Source organism: Caloenas nicobarica, chromosome 6 (assembly GCF_036013445.1).
Source record: "Caloenas nicobarica isolate bCalNic1 chromosome 6, bCalNic1.hap1, whole genome shotgun sequence".
In the NCBI taxonomy this organism is placed as follows: Eukaryota; Metazoa; Chordata; class Aves; order Columbiformes; family Columbidae; genus Caloenas; species Caloenas nicobarica.
This window is the reverse complement of record NC_088250.1, coordinates 20159913-20185364: the sequence shown is the minus strand read 5'-3', so window position 1 is coordinate 20185364 and position 25452 is coordinate 20159913. Positions and strand designations below refer to the sequence as shown.

The 25452-nt window shown below is 40.8% G+C and overlaps 1 protein-coding gene across 7 annotated transcripts in view; it reads right to left on the bottom strand.

Moving 5' to 3' along the window:
* LOC135990246 (neurabin-1-like) overlaps positions 1 to 21941 on the bottom strand; it is a 55358-nt gene extending 33417 nt beyond the window's left edge. For 4 of the 7 annotated variants that reach the window (XM_065637765.1, XM_065637770.1, XM_065637769.1 and 1 more), the window contains exons 1-2: positions 8935 to 9045; positions 6584 to 8448 (exon numbers count right to left, since the gene is read on the bottom strand). In XM_065637765.1, coding sequence (XP_065493837.1) covers positions 6584 to 8194 — 1611 coding nt within the window. In that variant the 5' untranslated portion in view covers positions 8195 to 8448; positions 8935 to 9045. Of the gene's footprint in view, positions 1 to 6583; positions 8449 to 8934; positions 9046 to 9138; positions 9222 to 9462; positions 9572 to 17945; positions 18117 to 20591; positions 20716 to 21297; positions 21432 to 21908 lie in introns of those variants that run through there. The other 3 variants (XM_065637766.1, XM_065637767.1, XM_065637768.1) reach the window with 3 other exon arrangements.
* Between the last annotated feature and the right edge of the window lie 3511 nt (positions 21942 to 25452).

Here is a 25452-nt window from a genome sequence, read left to right as displayed (position 1 = left end):
AAGCCTAGCAATCCAGAATAATTAGATATGTGTATTTACTCAGTACTCACTAAAACAAAAATCTTGGCCTGACCAAATCTAAATAGTGAGCAAATTGGTACAAGGAACTTCAAAAGAACAACACTGAACACAAAAATATTTGACCTGGCTCTTTTCTAAAGGTCATGAGAAGAAGTAACAAAAAAATAACCCTCCCATACCAGATCAACAATTAACTCATCTGCAGTAATACTGTCACTAGTAATGATCAACTCCCCAGAATCTGAAAAGGAGGATCATCTCGCTATACCAAGATACATCAGAGAGTGATGGAGGAAAATGAGAAATACATCTAAAGAATCTCCATGTTGCCTTTTGGAATAATACTTTACTACTCAATAAAAATATAAGAACCCTGTTAAAAACTGCTACACTGCACCTTTATGATCTCAAGATTACAAAACATACTCAGATAATGGAGGCACACTCCTTTTTACTGATGTCCTTCTGAGTGTTCAGCTTCTCTTTTATGTTAGAATGACATGAAAAGGGATAACTTCTTTTCCATCTCTCAGAAGGTAAACTATGACCAAGTTTCAACTACTGCCTGTTCATTCTTTATGAGTCTAGGTTAAGTATTCTCAGGTGCTAATAACAGTAATCACCATCAAAATGATGCTGAATCTTTCAGCAGCTTAACAGTTGAGCTAATGAACTTGTCTCCTATGAATCCACGTACATTTGCTGACTGCCACCTCCTCAGTGTTTTTTCTGACTACATCTCCCATAAAACCCTCAAGCGCCTCCTATTCACTCGCTTTCCTCCCTCCTGTGCCCCACAGCTGTTCTCAGGGCAAAACAGCACGGGCTGGACATGCACTGTGACCAGCTAACATTAAGTCAAAAAGAAAAAGTAACTTCAAGCTGCATGTGCAGCTCTGCCATCAATGAGGGCACACATCTGCAACTCTGACACAAATTAAGCAGTATTTTAAGACTACCTTTAAAAATATCTCTCTCTTCCCTGTCACATCGAGGTGAAACTGCAAGGAATTTATCAGGTGGAGGGACTAAAAAAAGAGTGAGGACAGCAGGTGATAACCTGTCATCCTCATTGTCCCCTCACCTGGCACCCATAACCTCAGTGTTCTCTTATTTGTCTGTAGTTTTATAGTATCATCGAGTACATAAAGCAGGGCAGGTAGTATGTCATATAACTGCACTCAGAGAATAATTCTGTTTAGAAATATGTTGAGATATCAATGTAAAGAGTCAAGCTGCTCCAGCAGTGAGCCAGGATTGAAAAAGAAATTATTTGCTTTTGCTGTTCTGGTTTAGATTTCTGCGCTACGGCCCCATACACTGGCTCTGGACTCTCATCCAAAACCTCTGGAAATGCCAAATCAATCTACCTGCATATCAAATATTTGCTAAAAATAAAAAAAAGAAGATGTATGATTAAAAAAAAAATCCAAAGAAAGTCTGAGTTGAAAGTGCCTCTTTCTGGAGAGGTGAACAAAGGTCATGGAATCATAATAAGGACCAGAAAGGCATCAGAAACATGGAATGCAGAACTTTCTAAAACAAGGTAAATCTATATGCAAAATTAAATGCATTCAGGTGTAATAAACTTTTTACTTCTATGAAAATTGGAACTTCAATAAGAGTTTCAAGATTATCTTTCCTCAAAAAAAAAACCCCAAACAACTAAATAACAAGATTTTCACACGTGTGAAAATATGCAACTTCTTCCTCCAGTTAATATCTCTGTTTTTAACATCCCACTCATATTGTTAAGTCATCCAGCAGGAAATGTCATACTCTCAAATGCAGGCACAACATAACAAGGTTATTTTTGTGAAAAGTCACTGAAAAGTACCACGGAGAGTCTGAGATAAAAATATGAAGAAAAGTTGTCATGCTGTTAAGTTACAGACATTGTAACATTGATGCAAGTGATAAACTGAGCTTCAGAACAATTAAAATCTATGAGTTACAACAAACAATCGTCATTGCAAAAGATCCTAAACAAAGCACAATGGTAATACACTTACATTATTTGTGTCAAGAAAAAAAAGCAGATGGCTTCCCACTACAAGTCTTTTCTGTTTAAATCTACTCTCAAAACAAATCTCTATTTTCCTAGACCAACCTACATTCATGCCAGATAATTGTTTCTTCATGCCACAGAAGTATTTTACTTAAGTGCTTGACCAATGTCTGACAAACAATTGACCATTTATGCAGTCACCAATTCTCTAATTACTGAAGAAAATCCAGGGTCTGGGTATCTTTCACCAGTCAGTCTATTTTGCTGTATGCTGTTATAAGCATAGAAGTTACAGTACAAAAGCCAGAGGATGTATGAAGCCAAAGCACTACTCTAAAACGTTTTGTTAAAACAGTGTTCAGGAGACTACACATCGACCTACAGAAATTGTGCATCTCTTAAAAGTGGGAAGCATTTACAGATATGCTGTTATAGAGGAAATCAAGTATATCTTCATTTACTGCTTCATTAACTTCAACAGCAAGCAGTTCTGTACTAAAAAGATTGAAGAGTATGCCAGGCTGCACAAATTATCATTTGTGTCCCAGCTATACATAAAACAGCTCCCTTCCGATGTGCAAGACAAATAGCAACACTATGAAGGATTCCCGAATTCTCTCAGAAGCAGCTATGACTTGGCTGGTAAGGACAACACACGAGCTATGACACTGCTTTAAGTTTCCTTATTTAAGAAATAAGTTTAAACTTGTAGCTCTACTGTGACAAATATGAAAGTAGAGGCTTTATGAAGGTTTGGGGTTTTTTTCTTTGCCTTTAAAAAACAAACAAAACCACAAACAAAACAAAACGAAAAACTGTGTTCTTAGCTTAATAATCTTAAAAGAAAGTATTATTCACAAAAAGCTGGGAACAGACACTCCCATGCAACATAAACTGGATAATGCTGCTAATTAAACACGCGGAAGCCGATACCAACTGTACTATCTTTTCAGTTCACCTGGGCTACAGAACTTCTAAGAATCATAAATCATTGCAGAACTTAGTCATAGTGCTATTAAAGGTTTTGAGGACAAAGTTTGACAGAGTCAGAAGCAAAAGCATCTCAAGAAGTCACATTGGAAACAGGCATTTGTTTTCCCAATGGAAAGTTTCAAAATTAAAAATGTCAAACAGCACTCAGTCACTACATTTATGTTAATTAAAGCCTTTCAAGGTAATCACATAATTGAAAGTGAGTTTAATCTCTACATTACAAAAGCAAAGTCAAATATAAAGGGATGACAGCACAGTTACCTGACATTATTTGCACTGTCTGTAATGCTGATTGTTTATACAGTTTATTCAGAAAACTTCAAGACAAACTCAGTTCCCTTGCAAATACCCTGGACAGCTAAAATGTGCTTTACATTCCTTACTGGCTTCATATGTGGCTACAAGAGACTAAAAATAGCTCATGTACCATAACACAAATCCAGTCTGTGAAGTTCTGCTAATAACTGTACAGTATGACTTTCTTCACTACTGTAGGAAAAACAAGCAACTGAGACATAATGTTCCTTAAGGTCTGCAGAGATCAAACAGCAGCAGGACTCAAAGAGTCAGGTCACCCTCTGGAAGTAAGAAATATTCCCAGACCTCATTTTATCACCAGCTTCTACATAATTGAAACATTTATTTTAAAAAGTCTCATCTATGCTTATTTTCACAGGCATAGGGCAACTCAAAATAATGGAGTATTTGTGTAATTATGTTCTGTCTTTCCTGAAATTATCAGATTAAATTATGTTCTTAAGCCCTGCTACAGATGTCAACAATTACGGATCTCCAGCATGGGTCAGATGCAGGGCTAATAGTGTTACAGCTCCCTCACACACCCCCTGGGAGCTCCACAGTCTCCTTCCACTGAAAAGCCCTGCCAATTTCACAACCAACTATCAACTTCCAAACAGAGATATTAATCAAGTTCTCTTTGCTACTGCAGCGTAAACACTGTTTTTAGGGTGCCTGTGTGTAAATTACGTCCATTATCTACATACATATCCAGCTTCCCTTTTGGGTACATTAAATATCAGCGCTCCATCACCGCAGAACTTGGATGATTTGAGGACATGCTTTTTCTTGCCCAAACACCTTTTGCATGTTTTGAATTCTCCAACTCTACCAGACACCTGCTGAACAGCGACTGCCAAAGACAGAGATGGTTTCTTCATAATCACTAGAGAGGTGCAGAAGGAAAACAGCAAGAACATCAAGGCCAGCCTGGCCTCTCAGGAGTGCCCAAGAGGAGAAGAAACACAGCCCTTCTCTGTGGCTATGGATGTCTGGAATGGCACTCACATTTCAGTCCAACTTATTAGTCTAAATAAAGCAGAAGAAAGAAGCTACTTTCTCACTATGGTACTGCTCTAAGCTGTGGTGGGGACTAGGAATAATCTTTTGCTACCACTCAGGATTTTTTTTTTCCTCTTCCAATTTAAGATGCATTAAAATCTATGCAAAAAGTCAAACAAGAGATTTCCTTCTGTGAAGTAAATGTGGGATTTTTCTAAAAAGTTAGAGATATTAAATGTACATTACTGAAAAAAGATTCTGAGGAAGTGCAAAAAAAGTTGGAATGCTGTATTTTACAGAACACAAAAGCCAAAAACCATATACCAGGACTCATTCCCACTAAGTATAATAGAAAATATGAAACAAAGAGACAGACAAGGGGAAATAAATCATTGCTTCAGCATGAGGAACAGAGGGGAAAGAGCTATTGAAAATTACATAGAAGAAGAGATCCCTACACCCATTATAGGAAAGATATAGTCAAGTTTCACTGAAAAGGGATAAAGGAAGGCAAGTAGCACAAGCTTCAATTTTAGGGCCTTATAAAGAAAGTTCACTGACCATATTGCTATTAAGTACAGTTTATTCTGCCAATTCAAGTGGGGCATTATGGCAAGAACTATGTTATTTTTAATGGAAAACTGCTAAGAGTTGCTACTAACCATTCATCTCTCGGTTGTGTAATTGCTGATCTGGTACAGGTTGGATCCTGTGGCTTTCAGAGAAGCAGCTGTAATTGAACAGTGCTAGTTACCAGAAAGTGAGGTTTGTCTACAGGAGAGCTTCCATCACAGTTGGCTCAGAGATCTCTGCTAATGGTTTGAACTAAGTCTGGCATAGATGTAACAGAGAAGGCAGGAAAAGTCTGTTAGAGCCACTGCTTCAGTGGGATTTCAGCAATGATCAGTCAAACCCTGCCTACAGCAGGCAAACAGCAGTCACTCAACGAACACACATTTACAGCAGACTCTACACAGCACTCTCCTCAGATACTCAGTGCACAAATGTGAGAGGAAATGGACTGATGCCCCTCCGGCTCTCTCACAGCCCACACCACTCATTATGCAGTTTCCCATCGCGGCACTCTCCTCTTCAGCGCTCCAGGTCACCACTAAAGCAGCATTGACTGCAAGAAACCCATTTAAAGTCAGCCTGGCTATGGAGAGACTATAAAAAACCCACATGTAACAAAACTCTTATTTTGCCACACCCAAAACATTTTCTGGGGTACAGCACAGGCATGTGTTTAACAAACTGGGAAATTACAGCTCTCCACTGCAGGAAGTACAGGAGTCAGAATTTTTACATCCCTCTGATCAGTAAAAACAAGTCCTGACTCTGTAGAAACAAAGTGTAAAAATTGTTTACTAAATACAATATTTTTCATTCACGTAATAGTAGAAGAAGAGAAGAAGAGAGAGCCTGGATAGTTTCCAATTCCATCGTGGTGCGCATCTCCCAAATTTCCTCACAAACCTTAAGAAGGACTAGAATAACTGAAGTCTGCAATGAGACTATAGGTAAACATGGTTTGAATCGTGGAATGACTTATTTTGTGGGTATTTTTGGTAGAGGAAGATCAGGCACCTAAATCTTTCTGACTTGTTAGCGTTGTAACTTATACTACCCATTATCCAGTCTGCCCTGTAACTTCTACTTCTGCAACTTCATAGCTCCAAAATAACTGTGTTTACATTCCTGCAGCTTGTTCACCAAGCCAGTAAAAAAACCAAACAAAATATGTATGGCTATTATTAGAGAGAATTCTAAAATCTTACATAAAAGGAACTAATCATTTGATATTTTCTCACAGTTAACTCTGAAAACTAGTTTGAAGTTGAATCTGAAGGTCTGCTATGAGGTTTCTTTTTGTTTTGTTCTTTTTAAAACTTTTGTACAACTGAAAAAACCCTTCCTAATGGAATGCCTCAATTTTGAACAAATGAATGCAGGTATTAAAAGTCACATTTGTTTGTATCTATTCCTAAAAGTTTGTGTTCCTGCAAACGCCCATTAAGTAAAATCTCACATGTTTCACTATGCTGACTAGCTCATGAAGCTGCTGTGACTCACAAATCACTTGTGACTAATTTATAAATTTTGTAGAGAGGTTATAACTTCCGTCTCATTCAGTTTTGAATAAAAGCTATAAACTTACACTTTAAAGGTTTTTAGGACTTTGAAAAAAACACCACAAAAATGTATTTCCTGGGTACTTTTGACTGTGAAACAATAAAATCAGGAAAATTCAAATGTACTTACCTTGATAGGAGCTGTTGAGAACTTGACTCTTCTGTCTGGCTCAGGATCTTCCTCTTCAGAAAGTCCAGGAAACTCCTCATATTCACTGTCATACATATACTCCTCCTCCTCTCCCTCCAAAATTTCTTTGCCTTCAGGCCCTTGGTTTTCTGGCTCTGCATCCCTGTCATCATCAAAAGCCGCATTCTCTATGCCGAAAGCACTGAAGTTCTCGCTCTGCTTTTCTACCACTTGCTCCTGTTCCTCAGTATCCCCTTCCTGCCCTAGAACATCCTGAACTTGTGTAACTGGACCATCTTTCACAGACATTCCCTCTCTTTCTTCCTCCAAATTGGTCTCGCTGCCTTCCATAAACTCTTCTACTACATCCAAGGAGTAGTCACTCTTCTTGCCTTCCTGTACTTGACATCTGAGTGGTTGATTCTCTTGAACAATGTGATCTTTCTCCAAACCTTTTTCATGCCCTGAGGTTTCATCTTGTGCAACCAGTTCCGCGCAAGTCCCTACCATGGGGGAAACCTGGGAGAGAACAGTATCTGATCTCTGCTGAGGCTCCTGACCTGCCGTACCGCCCATATCCCATAGGCTTCTCTCAAGTACCAGTTGCTCTCTTTTGTCTTTGCCAAGCACCTCGCTCAGCTCATCTCTGGGGATCACTGACGCTTTGGTGGACACAGCCTTCTCCGGACAACCTTCAGCAACAGCAGATGAATCCAAACTGTAGTGGCCTTTCAAAGGGTCCTGATTCGAAGGACTATCATTTTTGGAAATTTCTTTGGATTCTTCAGTATCACTGTCACCCAGAAAGCTTTCCAGCCTCCTTGAAATGGGCCCTGCATTCAGGAAGGAGGATTTGGAACCACTAGTGGGATGTTGCTGCTTCAACTCCTCGTTACCTTGATGTTCAACTTTCTCCAGTGCAACTGGAAGACTCGCTTCTGCATCAAAACTGAAGTGGTCCACCACATTGCTGGAATCAGAAGCTGAACCGCGTCTTCTCTTATCCTCACTTCTTTCACATTTGCTGGGGGAATATCTATCCACTGAGCTGCGTTGTTTTATATTTCTCTCAAATAGCTTCCTGGTCTCTGAAAATTTTTCTGCCAAGGCAACTTTGTCCAAGTCTGCCTCATTGTTGCTACGAATGACCTTGACGGCAGCAGAAGGCACAGACAACAAATCCACAGGACTGCCGCAGGGGCTGGTACTTGTATTAAGAAGATTGTTTTTTTGGACAATGAGGAAAGATGGGCTACCTGGAGAAGGTCCATACTCTGCTGCTGTGGCCCGGCTGATTAACTTGGTCTCAGCAGGTGGACTGCTTTCACAAGAGGGTGTGGAAGAAGAGCCTCCCATCTGCAGAAACATATTTTTGATCTTGTGTACCCTATTGCCATAAGTGGCAGCTCTGCCTCGACTGTGTGGGTCATTTCCCCCTCCGTTGGCAGAGGTGCTCAGCTTCTGATGCAAGCCTGTTTTGTTGGAAGCATTTTCAGAATTGTTTATGCCATCAAAAGAGCATTTGATAGCATGGAAATCAGATTTATAGGCATTTCGGTGTGGGGAAGCACTTCTTAAAGTCCTTTCCCCTTTGCCTTCGGTTTTCATCATTGTCAGAGAAAAAGCTCCCTCGACTCCCGAAGAAGAATGGGAAGGACGGCTCCCAGGCACAAAGCTTTCACCCTCCAACACCAGGCAGATGAGATCCCCAGGAGATGCGAAAAGCAGCCTTTCACTGGGCCGGCCTCCCCGCCCGCACGGAAATGGAGCGCTGGGGAGCAGACGTGGAGAGAAAGAAATCAAAGCGCGTAAATGGCCACATCGGGTATTATCCCCAGGGCGGATCGCGGTATCCGGAGAGCCATCTGCAGAGAGAGAGAGTTTTCGTTAACTCGGGGCCTCGCCGGCGTGTGACACGAATCCGAAAACTCGGGGTGGGAAACGCCGCCCGAGAGCTCCCCGCGGGATAAAGCCCATTGTGTCCGCCGGGACGCGGAGCCCCAGCTGCACCGACCTGGCGGCGGCGGCGGGGGATGCGGCGGCGGCGGGCGAGCCCCCGCGGCTCCCGGCTGCCCGCCCCTCCCGCCAACGGCCGTCCCGGGCCGGGCAGCGCGGGGGGCAGCGCCCGGCCCTTCCTGCTGCCCGCGGAGGCTGGGCCCGGGCCGGACCCCGCCGCACAAACCGCGGCTCGGCGGGGCGCAGGGCCCCGGGCGCCTCGGCGCTGCGCGGAAGCCTCAAGTTTCGGCCCCAAGTTGGGGCTTCCCCGTGGCGGTGCCTCAGCGCTGCGGGGCCTGCGGGGCGCGCAGCAGAGCCGCCCGGCACCTCGCCCCAAACTTCCCGAGTCAGCCTACCTGGGGGCGGGGGTCCCGCCTGCTCCTTCCCCTCAGCGCTCCCGGCCGCCCAGCGGCCGCGCACACCACGCCATCATTACCCGCCGGCCGGCCGGCCTGCCTGCCTTCCCCCCCCGCCACCGCCCCGCGTTCCTCACTCCACCTTCCTCCCGCCCCCGCAGCGCTCCAAACCGCCGCCCGCCCGCCCCGCTCGCTGCCTCTCACGCTGCCCGGCGCGCTCCGCCGCGCTGTGTCTCGGGCCCGCCCGCGCGCGCCGCCTGCTCGCACACAAAGAGAGGGAGCGGCGGGCGCGCCCTTGTTCCTCTCGGCGCGGGGGACGAGCGGGGCTGGGGGGGCGGCGGGCGCGCCCGGCCTGGGGGAAGCGCCTCCCGCGCCGGGATATACCACGCCACGGCGGGATACGGGTTTCGGGTGATACCATGTCGGGGAGGCGGGCGGGCGCGGGGCCGGCAGCAGCTGCCCGGTCCCCCCTGGCGGCCGGGGGCGCGGGGCAGCGCGGCGCAGCGCCGGGGGGTGCGGGTCACTCACCGGCTCCGCCGCCGGCGGAACAGCCGCGGCTGTGGGCGCTGAAGGAAGGACACGAGTCCCTGAAGAATCGTGAGCGCAGAGCTGCCGGCGCTGCGCGCTATTTTCAAACCCCGGGCGGCTAACGCGGCGGGGGTAGCGGCAGCCCCGGCTTCACCGCAGAGCAGCGCAGATCCCGGGTGGAGATAAAGTCGTGGCTCTGACAGCCGGAAGTAACAGCAATGCCAAACATTCTTTCCCCCCCACCACCTTCCTTTTAAAAATCATGTTCTTAACCCCTCCCGATCAGGTACGGATCAAGCCCAACCAAAGGGGCGCGGCGGGGCTCCCCGCACCGCGAGCGAGTGCGTGGTTCTTCCACACGTCTGCGCAGGGCCCCGGGTTGAGCCCGCCGGGCTCCCGCGCACGCCCCCGGGCTGTAACTCACGGCGGCTCCTCCGCACGGAGGAAACGATGCCCGTCACGGGTAGCCTCAGGCGGCAAGAGCTGTAGTTTTGCAAGCAGTGTTGCATGTATCTAGTTGTCTCGTTTGTTAGTTCGAATAAAAGCGCTGGCTCCAACTTATCAGTTAAAGACAGAATTTGGACGACTGTTCAGTTCTAGCACAGCTACTTCCACAGAGCATATGTAAAAAGCACACAAAATAATGTGGAGAGCACTAAAGAGCTCTCTGGTGGTCACCAAATACTTGGTAACTGTTGCTTCCAAATCGTGTGACAATTACTTAGAAGTCTAAATACTTAACTCTTTTAAAAGGATTGTTTCACTGGTTTCTTACTAAAATCAATGGTGAAATTTATGCGTTCTCCCAAACATCCCAATTGACTTCGGCTTGACTGGGAATTACAACACTCAGAATATTTCACAACCTGATTCAAAATCTGTGATACAGTTTCACACTAGCCTTAATCATGATTTTGCAACAAAATCTTATTACTGATACATTTTTTCCTAAGGCTTTGTTTTTCTAATACAAAGCAGGGACAAAATTGTTGAGACTTTCTTCTGTGTTTTCAAACATTGCAGGGACAATGGCATTTCACCAAGACCTGCCACTAGCTGTCTTAGATACACTTGGAAACACCATTTTGAATAAAATCTTAATACAAATAGTTTCACTGTAAGAGCAACAAGTTTCTTATGTTGAGAATATGTAGGTCTTATTTGGAACAAGTAGCAGTGATCGTTCTCCCACATCCTCCCGAGATAGTCCTTCATATAGTGTTTGTCGCTTGGGTTGAAATTGCGGGACTTCACCACCATCTTTCAATAATAAGGAATGCAAAAGAATACTTAGCAAATGTTTCTTTGGCAAACCAAAGATAAGTACAAGGTTGCTCAGCAGTTTGAAAACTGCCAGCGGAGAAGGTTCTGCATGCTGCCCGGGGAGCTGGGCAGTAGGTAGGAGACAATTCAGAGGAAATAAAGGCAGAGCTCAGGAACAACGTAATGACAAAGGCCAAAGCAGCGCTGAAGCCTGCCCAGGGAAGTCAGAGGCCTTTGTACTGGGTGCTGGCTGAAAGAGGCTGGAGCAGGAAGATACTCTTGTGTTTTGAATTCTCCCATGCTTGAGAAAGCAGGAACTGTAATCACAGATCCTGAAAACAGATTTAATGGCATCAAAGGACTCTTATTTCCTTACAATTTCCTATCCTAACTAGGAAAACATGTAGGCTATTTTGGCTAGCCATGCTGCTTAGGAAGGACAACAATTATGAGGCTTGATTGGTTTCTAGTGAGCAAAGACTGAATTGCGTTCTAGGTGAACTGATGTGAAAGAAATAAGAGAACTGTTTACAGAAACAATGATTAAAAATATCAGAAGAATTCAAGATAAAGACCTATGGAATTTGAGCAAGAAGTCTGGGAAGGTGATGTAGTTTATGATTTCATCACAGCAAATAACTGCAATAAAACCTGGGAAGAGTATCTGACACATTCAGCCTGTGGTGATTTCCTTGAAAGATGGTGAAACAACGGTGAGTAAGCAAATGGTTTTCACTGAGCAAGAACTATATACATTTTGTCATCTAAGCTTATTTAAAAAATAGGAGTTTCAAGGTGGATCTTGGCAGCTCAAAATCTTCTTTGGAAAAAAAGGGAATCAGTGTTGCAGTATATGAACTCATAAATCTAATGAAGACAGACAAAAAGGAAAATGTTTGCAAGAAAAAAGATAAAACTGAGGGCACTTGTGCAAACCCAGTTGTTCAAACTGCCACTGACGTACAGTTTATTTCAGTATTCACTCTGATTACAGTCACGTTTGTGCAAACAGAATCCATTTCAGTGGTCATCAGAGAGTGATTAAGCATCTTCTGAAAGAAGCAATTTTCCTGTGACTACTCTTGTCTTGGCTTAACTGTTTCAAATCCCTCTCCTATTGCACTCACTTGACTGTGCTTATGTTTTGGGGGCAATGTTGACAAAGGAACAAGAGACATTCCCTCTGAGTATATCAAAAGAGTGTCTAAAACAGAACCGAGCAAGGAAAAGGACTCACAAGAGGTCTGCATGAGAGTGATATTCTGTTATTAGTGTGAAATTATATTGTAAGAAAGATCCAATAAACATGTAAACAGATGAGCTTAGATAAACTGTTATTTCTTAAATGGCTTATATTCTTTCAGCTTGTAAGGACAGCCATCCTTTTAGGATCAGCTGAATGATTCATGTAGCTAAAATGGGGCATGTATTTAACGGTCTGGGTTAATATTTACTGATACTGGTGGATTCAATTTCTGCTGTTCATTCAAGATGAGCGTAAGAAACCATTAAGTACATGTTCTATGCCAAACAAGTTTGAAATTGGTCTCATCACCCCATTAACATAGTTTAATCTACTCATGAAAATTTTGGTCCTAGGTCTTTTTAGAAAATAAAAAACTTGAGCAAGCAATGCTTTGGCCGGGGGCTGGATGGTAAAGCTCCCCCTCTCTCCATTGCTGCTTCACCGAGCCCTGGAACTGACCAGGCAGGACACAGCCGAGAAGGAACAAGTCCCTCCCAGAGCAAGGAGAGCTCAACAGCCGGGGTAACAGTCACAGTTGTCAAAGCTGGTGATCAGCTGAGCTGAGGAACCCTGCATGAGACAAAACCACACCTCGAGCATTCATTGCACAACTTAATTCTCTGAACTTTTAGTCTTTAACAGTTATCTGCTTTATCCACATTTTAGTTTTACCATGTGATTTGAAATGCAGTCACACCAAATTTGTATTTAATCTGTTTAGCATGAGCTACATCAGCAGCTTTAAGTAGAACAAATCAGTGGGTTTTTTTATACTTTTGCAAAAAGCCAGGAATAGAAGGAATAATTAAGCATTCAGAGTTCCACAACTATTTCTGTAGATTTTTAAAGTTGTATTTTAAGAAAATATTTTCCTATCATTTAGGTGTAATTCAAATGTTCTGGAAGTATTCCAGTCATACTCAGTATAATTTGAACAGCAATTCTGAATTTGAAATAGAGCACCTTTCATAAGTTTGGTGGGCAATTTTGTGATGTCTATCATTAGAATTAGGAAAGCATTCTGTAATTTTAGAAGACTGTACTTATGTTAAACACAAAACTAAAATCATAAAGTAGCATTTTAAACTCATTATTTTGTAGCACTTCTTCACAAAAATAAGAGAACTAAAATCCAAAATGGTATTTACTGTTCAATAGCATTTGATCAATGAATGAGACGCAAAAAATTTCAGAGCAGATGAGGTGACAAGTCATTTGGTAAAGGCAGTGTGGCAATGACTGCGGACAGATAAGGAACAAAAATCTGCAAGAAAAAACTCAGGGTCTAAATATGGTCTAATCCATGAAGGACGTTTCCAAGGCTTAAGGGCTGGACCAGCCAGGCTGCCATGCAGTACTATGTGAAATTAGGATGTAAAGATATCCTAGAAGAAAGAGACAAACAAAAACTGGACCACCACTAGTGTAGGAGTCACAGTATGTAATGGTAAACTAGGGCAGGTTTCAGGATGGGATTCCCCTAACAGCTTGCATTTTGTGCAGAACATTACAGTTGCACAGCAGGACCCTAAAGACTGCAAGTGCTGTGGGTGAAGAAATGCTCTAAAGACAGGAGCTAATTAAACTTGACTCGGTTCCATTCAAAATGAGCTCGATAATGTGGCAATTACTCTACTGCATGCCAGTAGCACCACAGAGAAAGCCTGAGATGTCATTGTGTCTGCCTTTGCCATAGTATAGGATTATATGTATGTTCGATATTTATTTTCATTTCTAAAATTGGAGCCACAGTGGTCTGGGTAAGTTAGTGCCTGCTCCAGGTTTTGTTTCTCTTTCCTCAAACTGCTCCCCAGCACATTCAAGAAGCAGCTGGTAAAAATATAGTAGTTCAAGTTGAAACGGCTGACAGCAACGCTGTAATCCCACAGCTTTACTTTTGGTTTCTCCTGCTATTGCCACCTCTGAGCCTCCCCAGTTCTCCCATTACTGGAAGACGATATATTTTATAGGCCTAATATGAAATATGTATCCTATAACTAGCACTTTGATCAAGAAAAACAATTACTGTTAGTACAAATCTTAACAAGATTTATTTTTGGTGCAAGTAAGTAAAAACTACACTGTTGCAAGCAAACTTTAGTTAGAAAGCTCTCACATTGAGCTGTGCTATTAACAAGGTGTCAATACTCAAGCCCTCAGCTTGCCTGCTTCTCTCTCACTGTGGTAATATTTATGCCACAGCAAAATTTAAACGTGGGATATGAAGTGGAACTTTAGAAACAGAAGCAGCTTCAGGAAAGGAGGGCTGCCCTCTCTCATTCCCAAACAAGTCTATCATGCAAAGCTCCAGGGAGGGGCCATTCTGGTGAATAACACATCAGTGTCCAGCTTGCTGGATTAACTTTCATAAATCAGTATTTTCTTTGCTGCTTGTTCACTAAGAGATAGGTCCTTCAAGGGTAGGGCTGTCTGCAGAAGGGAGAATTTAATTAATGACTAGTTCCATCACCTCCTTCTACAGCCCACCCAGGATGCTGTTCCCCAGAAATGCTGTGAATTAATACCCTGACCACATACCCTGGCCACAGAACCACAAATGTTAAATGAAGGTTGGTGGAACACCACTGGAAAATGCCTTGAGCACAGCTGGCCTGCCAGCACATGTTACTAATGGTCTTTGCGAACTAAGGAAGGTTCCTTACATTACAGGTCCAAGACACATTAGAGATAAAATTAGAAGAATCTCTTAAGTCTTGAATCTCCAGAATCTCCCGAGCCTCAAAGTAAAATATTGGCAGCTGAATTTCAAACTTGTACTAAAAGAAGTCTTTATTGCCAGGAAGGCTGAACAGAAGATGCTTGAGACTTTCCTCACCTTACAAGCCCCATTCCTGAAGCGTCCAAACCATCAAAGCCACTTGCCACATTGGCAAATTCATGAAAGAAAAAGAACAAGGGAGGAAAGAAGTTACCACGTTACAGAATTGTGTGAAATGGTGGCTCAAGACCACGCCAGGTTTCTCAAGCATAATAAGCAGATGCTGGTGTGACAAGGAGGCAGGGGGTCTATCATAAGAGCATGCCACTGAAAGCTGTTGGAACAGAAAAGTCCATCACTGCATTTTTCAGCTGGATAACTGGAGTACTTTTGACACAGCTTTACAGAATTCACAGGATTTCAGGAAATAAAGTTTGTGGCTATTGTTGATTTCACTGATTCCCAATGCAAGAAAGCTTATGCTGTCGTCCTGTCTCTGTGTGCCTCTCAGCGTCTCCTGCCTGGCACGGACTGTTGAAAACTGGCCAGCTGGTTCGACCAGATTTGACATAGGCTGAGAGTTTTCAATGATAATTATGTTCCTACTAGTTTTGTAAAAATAGATGGTTGGAGAGAGAGAGGGGAGAAAGAAAGACCTTGCAAGAACAATCAAGGGAGGGGTAACAGGAAGAGACCACTCCATATAAGCCAACAGGGAGTCCCATATCAGCCACATAAGACTGAAACCTGGTGAATGTATTAGTCACAAGAAAAGCCTTATTTTGAAGTTACATCTTTTTTAAAGCCAAAGTCAGTCAACCAAGAGACACACATTCTTTAATTCTGGAGTTCACAGCACAATTTCTTAGTCTGATGTGCTGGTTTCTGTCCAACCAACCAGTTTTATACAAAACCCAAAGTGCTTCTATACAATAAAAATGCAATCTTGATCTGAATTATAACCAGGAATGTTATGAAAATCATGTGAAATAAATCCTGCCAACACACGACTACGATCACTTTTTTAAAAAAGTAAATAACATCATGCATCTATGTTGTTTCATAGCATTATTTAAAACACCCTCTGTTAAAATCTCTATATCACAGTTATATCTGTTTATGTATACATAACACACTTATGAATGTATTTTTGAGTTACGAGACAAACTTAAATCCTTTGAAATGAAGTCCTCATAAGGTATCTTAATTTTAATATTCAGATTCCCTAGTCTTTTTTAAAAGCTATAGCTATGCATAAGCAAAGAGACAAGTATACAGAGACTAGACTTTAGATTACAATATAAAGCTAACCCAATGCAGTTTGAAAGCAAACCAGAAACATTCTAACTGAATATCTTTTATATTGAGGTAGTAGTTATGTTAGAAAAAGCAAAAAAATTGAAGCATGATCTTACACATAGGTGAGATACTTTCTTCAGTATTTTCAAATTCTGTCAGTCCAAGTATTGCTTGACATCATCTAGCTTTAGAATATATCTATTACCAAAAAATTATGCTACAGAACCAGAAGAAAAATCTGAAACAAATTTAGCTTTAAAAATTAAGGTTTTTTTAAAATAGGTAAGTCTGAATGATAATTGTGTCAAACAAAATAAAAACAAAAGGAGGAGAAAAAACAGGACATAGAATTGAGGTACATGGTGTAAATTACATAACAAAGAGAAGATCATTTTAATCTGATACCTATCAGGACAATTTTTATGATGCTTCCTTGCAATGTATTAGGAAATGTGCATTTTGCAAGCCTTATGTAGACAGAAAATAAGATTCAGTTCCCTATTATACTAGGTGTATCTGCAGTTATGTTGGAAATGCGAGGGAAAGGCATTAAAATGGCATTTTATGTAAATACTAAATTCACATCAACATTTTCAGAGAAAGAATAATTATTTTCCAAATCTATGAATAGCTAAAATAGCTTTAAGGGTAAAAACAAGTCGAATTTAAAGCTTATTTTGACATTTCTGAGTCAAAACATTCAGTTTTTATCTTGAAAATAAAGTTCTCATTTAAAAATATTTTAGAGGACAAAAACATTTAGGTTAAAGAAAATATTTTGCATTAACATAAACTGATTTTATGTTTCAGAAAAAATAGAAAAAACTGCATTTCACTTGAACTGAACCTTTTTTCCCCTCATTTTTAATTTAGCTTTTGAATCCAATAATACATTGTCCAGATGTACCAAGAAATAGCAAACTTATGACTGAAGTCTTTCCTACCATAACCCCTGAAGCAAGTGGAAAAAAAGAAACGTGAATTCTCCAAATCCAAGCAAACAAGTGATCTATGAGAAACAATCACCAGTTTTCGTGCTGCTCTAAGACGACTGAAAAAATAGTGCCTAGTGAATCAAAGGCATTAACTCCATCAGCACTGGAGAAAGACCTGCCAACCACCTGTTCAAAAATCTGATCTAATTTAAAAATTGCTATCAGACCTTTGCTTTCAAGTGTCACTTTTAGAATAGCTTTAAGAACATCTTTAGCAACTGGTGCATTGTCACTGTTTCAGTGACTACTACTAAGAGATTCACTTTGACAGTGTATTGATTTAATTAGAGATATTTAAGATGTGTGTTGGTACTCTCTGGGAAGATAAATAAAGTGACCATTCCTTTTATTGGTAGGCTGAAGTTTCTAATGTCACAGGAGCTGGAAGCAGACTGGCTGATCTCCTGGGCACCACAGCTGGAGCTATTTCAGAATTTGGTTCCTAGGTTTTCAGACTGCAAAGCTGCTAGCTTGTTTTGCACTTCTTATTTTTGGAATAGAAGGACGAGAGGTTATTCACAGTGACTTTTAAATGTAGGAATTACCATCAAGAGGTAATTACTAAACTGAAGTACCCTCAACTAAACGTGCTTTAGATACAAAATGTTAAAAAGATTGCTCCTATATCATTCTTAGTGTTATTCCTACAGCAAAAGTCAGTGGGGACATACCAATATAAGCGATAAAACATTTGTTCCTGTATCTTCATTTAAGTAGTAATGTATTTCTCTACTAGTGGCCATAAGGCAAGTTATTGCCTTCAAAAGGTTCTGTTCCTGCATTTAGTACCTCCTTACGCCACAATCCTTAATATTTTCATTAACACTTTAAACAATAAGAATGTCTTGCGGATTAATCTAAAGAACACTGAAAAAATTGAGAAACCACATTCCCTCTGAAATTAATGCACTTTTGATGAGGTTCAAGAGCAGAGTCCTTAACAATCACTCCACATACTCACTCGGTGTGTTTTTGCCTCCAAGCCAGTGCTGAGGCAGTGGTTCAGCATCACTGCAATATCACCTGTAACGCTGAGCTGGTGAGTCTGCAGCCTTCCACCGGCGCTCAGGGGGCAGGTCCCAAATGTCACAGCGCAGGATGCAAAACCCAGCGATTCTCCAATATAGCTATGCTGAATCACAGAATATGAAAGAGAGCTTCACTTTTATGATAGACTTTCTCCATACTGAGGTTTAAACCTCTAATAGCAGAGTTACAGGCTGAGCCTGTAAAGTTGTACTTTAATATGGTCATAACAACTGCAATTTAGGTTACAGAAAAGCTGATTACAGCTGCTTGGTTTAAACATGAAAATAAAACCGCAGAGCTGCTCACATGGACGTCTTATGGGGTGAGTAGATGAGTACAGCAAAACATCACAAGACCTAACAGGAAGGACAGTAGATTCAACAGAATATTTGCCTTGAGGCACAATCTAGCTCTGATATATTTCTTGAACCTATAGCTCTAGGTGTATATTCCCATGCCAAACACCAGCGAGCTGGAGATCACAGCCCTGTGGTGAAGCGTGCCAGCAAATTAAATTACACTGTGTTTGTAATCACATCTTTCCAAAGACTGGTGTCCTAATGAGACTTTGGAAGTGTCTGCATACTCAGACCTACCAGTGAAAAGCAAGTCCTTGTATCCTGCTAACATGTCCCATTTGCAGGTAACACAACAACCTGGCATGCCTTTGGAGGGACTGGTTCAGAAGCATGGATGTGCACTGGATGATTCTGGCTGTGAATCTTTCCACCAAGTTGTACCCCTGTGCTAGGGCTGACATTCCAAACCACTGAGCATTTTTAAGCAGCTGCTCATTTCTTAATATGAGGAATAGAGAGAAAATATTTCTTACTCCCAATCTCCTAAGTTTCTTCCTAAAATTACTTCTGTCTGAGAAGCAGACTACGTAACATTCAGCTCTCCAGTAATAAGAGCTTAATAACTTGTCTACTTGTGCTTTAATTGTTTGAGAAATAGGAGATTTTTTTCTTACTATTATTTTTCAGCTTTTATTTTCTGACCCAAAAGACTTCCGAATACAGCCTAAAGTTAGAATTTTAACTGAATTAAACTGATGCAGGGTAATTTCTGGTTTGTTTTACTTTTATTGATTTGATATTTTTTTTCTGTTTGTGAGAGGTTTGCACACAAGGGTCTAACTACCCAGATTTTCAGGAAAAACATAAGAATCAGTTCCATAAACACAGCAACCCCCTTGAAAACTATTCCAAAAATAGTATCTTTCAAGCATGTGTGAAATACACAAAAGGCATATGATGTGGAAAAGAAGTTGAATTGAAATAAATGGCAGTATGCCATGCTCTGCTAATAAACTAGGTTGATTTACTTAACATTCGATTCACATTAGACTTCACAGACGTTCAAAATATAAGCAAGTTAACTCTACTAGAATTAAACTCTGCAGCTTTGGCCTCAGCATGTAGTAGGGCTCCTCTGTGTGCCACAAAAACTCCGCTGACATTCTGCAAACTGAGGCCGAACTGCTGTGGTGGTTGTGCTTGGTGCAGATGGTTTCCCTCACACCCATCTCAGGTGATGGGAATGAGCACGGCTCTGCCCACACTGGAACCACCCCCAGAGGCATCCAGGAGAAATCTGACCTTTCCTTTCTGTGGTGTAGGGATGTTTAGTAAAAGTACAGGATGGGAGTGCAAGAGTAAAGTATTCTCTTTAAACTTGTTTGACTGGTATCTTTGTGAGATATAAAGCCTTTATTAGATGTCACTTGGTGAGAGCTACATAGCTTGTTCATTGTTCTCCTTAGCTTATTCCTAGGTAATAAGAGCTTATAGTCACAAAAAGTTGGTATTGTGCTGTATCACTAAGTTTTTCTTGTACTTTAATGCAGGCTTACGTAGCCTGCCTATATTAAAAAAAAAAAAATTCTTTAAGTCATCTTCTCTTTAAGGTAAGATACGGTGACTCAAAGCTCCTTCAGATCAGTGCGAAAATACTTCGTCACCCATCTGTCATGATGATGTTCATGCGAGAAAAACTACAATCAATCACAGCCCCGGTCTTTGCTACATTGTCTGCACTTCGTAATCTGCCCACTAACCTCACCTCTCTGTGAGCTGCTTCTCATGCTTCAAGACCTGAGCTAGGTACCAGGATAAAAATAAGCAGAAACCATTTTTCTTCTTACTTCAAAATTAATTGAATTAGGACACACAAAATACAAAATTTTCAATTCAGAACAAGCTGAATTTTTTAATGGTAAACTCTTAAGAAAAGATTTAATCACCAAAATAAAAAACAATTACCATCTTCCCATGGCAGTTATTTCTCTCCATGATATTGTAACTTAGGGAGAAAACTGTTTTGGAAAATACCCCTGCAAAGAAAAGCACTTAGACACAGACTAGATTGAATGTCAATAGGTGTATCTGGCTTGTCTTTGCTGGGTTTATGGATTGTGGAGCAGATTCACAGTTTGTGTAGATACTAAGTCTGAAACTCTATTCAGCCCTCTGTTTTATCCAGCAAGTGCAGCCATCAAAATAGCCTCATCACATCTCAACGAAAACTATCATTCTACAGAACATATTTAAATGTATTGTGTAAATTTATTACATACCTCATAGCTTCATTCATTATCTTCACCAAAATCCGTATTTTATCCTATTCTGGAGGCCTCCTTCTGTTATGCAGTCATTTCGTCAGTCTGTCTAGACCACAACGTGAGGTCATCATCATTCCATCTGTTAAAATTGTTTGAGTTAGTGTGTCTGCAACTCAGTTCAGCTCAAATGTTATTAGAATGTCCTCAAAAATGAGGGTAAGCCAGGCCAAGTCATACTTCCCAAGCATACTACAGGTAATAGATCTACTATTGCAGGTAATATAGCTAGCGTTTTGTCATAGGTTTATTATAGAAGTATTTAGAAGGCACTTCAAGCTAATCTTGAAATATTTTCATCTGAATATCTGAATTCACATAAAAATTTGCATATTTGAGTGGCATGGACTTATTTAATTTATAGTACTGCTACAAATGTGGAAAAAACACCTGTAACCTGAGTACAGATGTCAGAGGAAAAAGCCAGATTTTGATATTCTGTTTCATGTTGAGTAAGACCTTGCACATACCAGCCCACGCTCTCAGTGAGGTGATGGGGAAGGGAAGGCACCGCTCAGGGCGTGTTGTGAAGGTGCCAGCGGGGCCCCTCCGTCTGTGGCTCCAGTGTTTCAGGCCATACAGACTCAGCAAAGACGAAACTTGTTTAGTTTGATGTTAACAGAAGCAAAACAAATATTGATAGAGGACTTCTATTTTGACTTACCTTCCAATGAACGGCGTTGCCATGCCAGTAACAATTGTTTACATATATGTGTTGCAGAAGAAGGTGAAGAAATACACTGAATAAGGGCTTCTTTATCGCACTTTGGAGTCCAACAAGGTGATTAACACCTTGTCCTACAGAGAAATACAACAACATTTGAAGTAAATTCGAAGTAAAAGATTATTTCTCAACTGTTCTGTCAATGTAGGATACTCTAATTCAAGAACAACAGTGCTATCTGCAAATATTACTCTCACTAAAAGAACACCAATAAGAAAATACTGGACAATTTTTAAACCAAAGAGAGCAGTAGCTTTATTTTTTAAAAAATTTTTCATTGTATTACATATTATTTGATTTTTAAAATACATACTACATGAAGAAATAATGAGTAGCACTAGATACAGTATCTGTTGAATTTCTCATGAAGTTAATTTTTTAAGTGAATATTTTGTAATCATTGCTGCTACTTGTTTCCAAGAAAACGTAGGCTTTATTTACTTCCATATTTTCGCTCTATAACTGTATTTAGTTAGACATTCCTCACACAAACCATATTCTCATAAATTAAAAATTTTTAAAAATGTAAGAAGAAAACCAGAAAAACTTACAAAAGTTTTTACCTGAACATTGAACAAGCAGCCTCCAAGTTTATCTGCAGAGAGAAAAACGCACTTCAGAAAGAAAACTGAACTATTTGCTAGATGTTTGCACAGATACAAGTTAGGTCCTCAGGGTATTTTTAATCTGTATTTTCTTAAATACTGCAATTACGTTGACATTTGTAAAAGTCTGTCTTGTTAGGCCACTTCTATTAAAGAAAATGTGTTCTCAAATAGTCTCAAATGTACTTAGAACAATTCACATCTGGCTTTTTAGAGGACAAGCTCAATTAAGCAACCATTTCACACCTGCTGCAAAACAAAATACTTTCTTAGGAGCTGGAGAAGGAGACAGGAATGACACCAGCAACGTGACCTTTAATGACAATGGAGCTGCCAGGAATTCCTTGTCTTGGCACGGGTGAACTGCCAGTGCTAGCAGAGGCAAATTGGCAAGTCATCCGTGTCCGCCTGAAGCACCTGTGTCGTGGCAGCACAAACATGCTTTGCTTCACTGCCCCAGGGGATGGAGGATAACAGAGCTCGGAGTTGTGAGGGAGCGGGGATGTCCCCTCATTGCATCGGGTCTCCTTAGCAAGAAAAGCCACGTTGCTCCCTGCTGGACTTTCTCCACGAGGGTGTTAGGTAGGCACATTATTTGGTCAGCTTGATTTCTTTGTTATTTTCCCTGCCCTCTGTCTCATCAAACTTAGAAATTATTTCTACGCCTTCTAGAACAGCTGGTGTAAAGATTAAAACCGCCATTTCAGCCAGAATGTTGCAGGACATTTTTTAAATGTGTTTTCTCAGGGGTGGAAATTTACGTTGACCTCTCCGCCCTGCCCCTGAAACATCTTTTTCTTTGTGCAAGTTTTTCCTTTGAATTGTGTTGAGTGTTGTACATCAGCAGATATATCCTCATTCGAAGTGCAGAAAATTCCCGGGTTGTGTGCGGAGATACTGCTAAGTAATCTGTTCATTCCTTTTCCGACAAATCCTATTAGTTAACTTCAAAATACCTTCATCTTCTTAAACTACAGTAATTCCACTCAGTTCTGAGGGCCAGTATGAACTGATACCACTTTTGGGAGGCTGTGATTTTCAACTGGCAGGAAATGAATGAAATCAAGGGGAGAAAAAAGTTGATTTTGTGCCAGTGCTTGGGATATCTGTTCTGCCAATTGACTATCATCCACCACTAGCAGATGTGCTATAAAAGGAGATGAAATTCATTGTTAACATGTTGCTTAGTGGCCAAAGCCAATTACAGAATGGAGAAGTGAGCCTTTGTCATAAAATAATTTGCATATGGAAATTACATGTATTTCCATAGAGAGATAAGTATTTTCAAACTGCTTGAAAGAAGGTTTAACTAAACTCATTTTATGTAAGTATGCATTAGCATAGCTCCGTATTTCATACACAGTACAGAATTTTTCTACTATTATATTTTAGTCTGATACTTCATTTCTCACTGGTCATATTCCTTTCTCTTCATAAATGTTTTCCAAGATAGAATACATTTTGACACCTCACATTGAAAGTGTATAATGATCACTATGAAGGGAAAAACTTTTTAAAAAAAATTACTATTTTTTTATTTTTACACAACATGAGTTCAAAAAGCAGACTGAAACTGGTTGTTAAGTCTGGTGAGGATAGACCAAAGGGAGACTAAATAACTACTTTCAAGAATACAATAGTCCTCTTCTCCAGCATCAAAACTGCAGTTTTCCCCACTCTATACATACAGAAAGTTGCTGCATTGGTTGTTCTCCTAACCTGTTGCTTTGATCACGACTCTCCTCTGCTGGTTCTCCATGATTTCAGATGTGTGCCCTCTGTTCTCATGCCTGGGGTCCTAGACTCCTCTGAAATTACAGTTTTTCATTGAAGACTGTGATTGACTGGCTTCTGGTCTCCATCATTAACTTTCAAGGAAGCACATTTATACAGCCCTATGCTTCTCCACAGATTGTGTAAGACCTCCCTGTAGGCATCCACAAAACATCACCGTATTTTCTGAAACGGCTTCTTTGAATTTACTTGTAATTTCAGTGTCTACAGAAACTCGATAGTAGCTTGCCTATCTAAGCTGACTTATTTTGGCTTCTCTCCTTGTTTCATAGCTGTCTATGTATTTGTCTACTGGCTCATATTTTAGATGCATGGTATATTGTGTTGTGTGGAGAGCTGTAAGTGTACTAGGTCAGGGCATATGCTGCCTTTCTGCAGGACTTACTCACTGGAATTAACGATGCTGCTCCCAGTGTGGAGCTGGTTGGGATGGCAAAGGTGCGGACCATGGAGGAGCTTGTTGCTTCAGCCTGCAAAGTCCTGTGAAGATCACAAACCCTGAGGCAAGGACTATCTCTTTATTTTCTGTTTACTTGTCATGCTGGGACTTTGAGGTGCTGTAACAGAATTTTAATAAATAAAACCAGAGTGAAATAATAATAGAAGCTAGTGCATTATTTACTTTTTGTTGTGGGGAACTGATGTTCACATACAGAAAGATGTAGAGCTCATGATCTGTTTTCAAGTAATAAAAACTAGTCAATATTTGCTTAATGTTTCAAATATTTGCTCAATAAATGAAAACTTCACTGCAAATCGATAAAATAATAAAATAATTTTATAAAAAGAAGGATAATATATATGAGATAGTCTCTGCCCTTAGGTAGGTTCTTGTGACATGTTTTCAAGCAGAACTGATTTCTAACAAAAGTTTCTATTTGTTAATAACTCTAAGACTAGCTGTGGACTGGTAAAAGAGACGAGGACTGGACATGAACAAGCAAGGCCTTTCTTTTCACAGAGAAAATTTTGGATGGTTTTCAGTTTTCACTTGAAACCTATATCTGTAAGAGATTTTTTCTTTTTTTTTTTTTTTGTTTAATAATGAAAACTCAGTTTTCCAAAGGTAAGAGATACATTTTAGATTAAAAAAGTACTTATGAGAGTAGTCTGCCGCTGAAGAACAGTTTTGCCAGCAAATATTTGACCAGCTTGAACAAGGACCCTGCATTTCAAGGGAAAATATTTCCATTTTCAATACATATTGCTACTTCTTTCTACTTTGCCCCCTGGCATAGACAAGAATCACTGATGCCCACTGGTGCCTGGGAGCCCGGCTGTACCACTCCCCAAGGCACCGAGCCCCGGGGGCTCTTTGAGTAGCTTGAACATCGCAGCATGGAAATGGCAGCCATTCAGTGTTTCACTTCTGAGAAAGAAAAATTGTGGGTTTGCTCCCTTACCTAAGTATTGCAGCAGTAAAATAATATGTTCCACAAGACTTCAGAAAAAGATATTCTGCTAAATGGAGCATCGTGAGATTACTTCCCGTAGGATAACATCATTCTTTGACAGTTTGGGAGACCTATGTTTCTCTCTTGAGGAATATCACTCATCTCTCCCCTGCTATCTCTGCAAAGTACCCTCTCCTATGGAAAAATACAGTTCTACAACTGCTTACTTATTTAGCCAGACATAGTATGGGTTCAAAGTGAATTATAGGCTGAATGTGACAGTCTGTTCTAGCTGTTTTGTG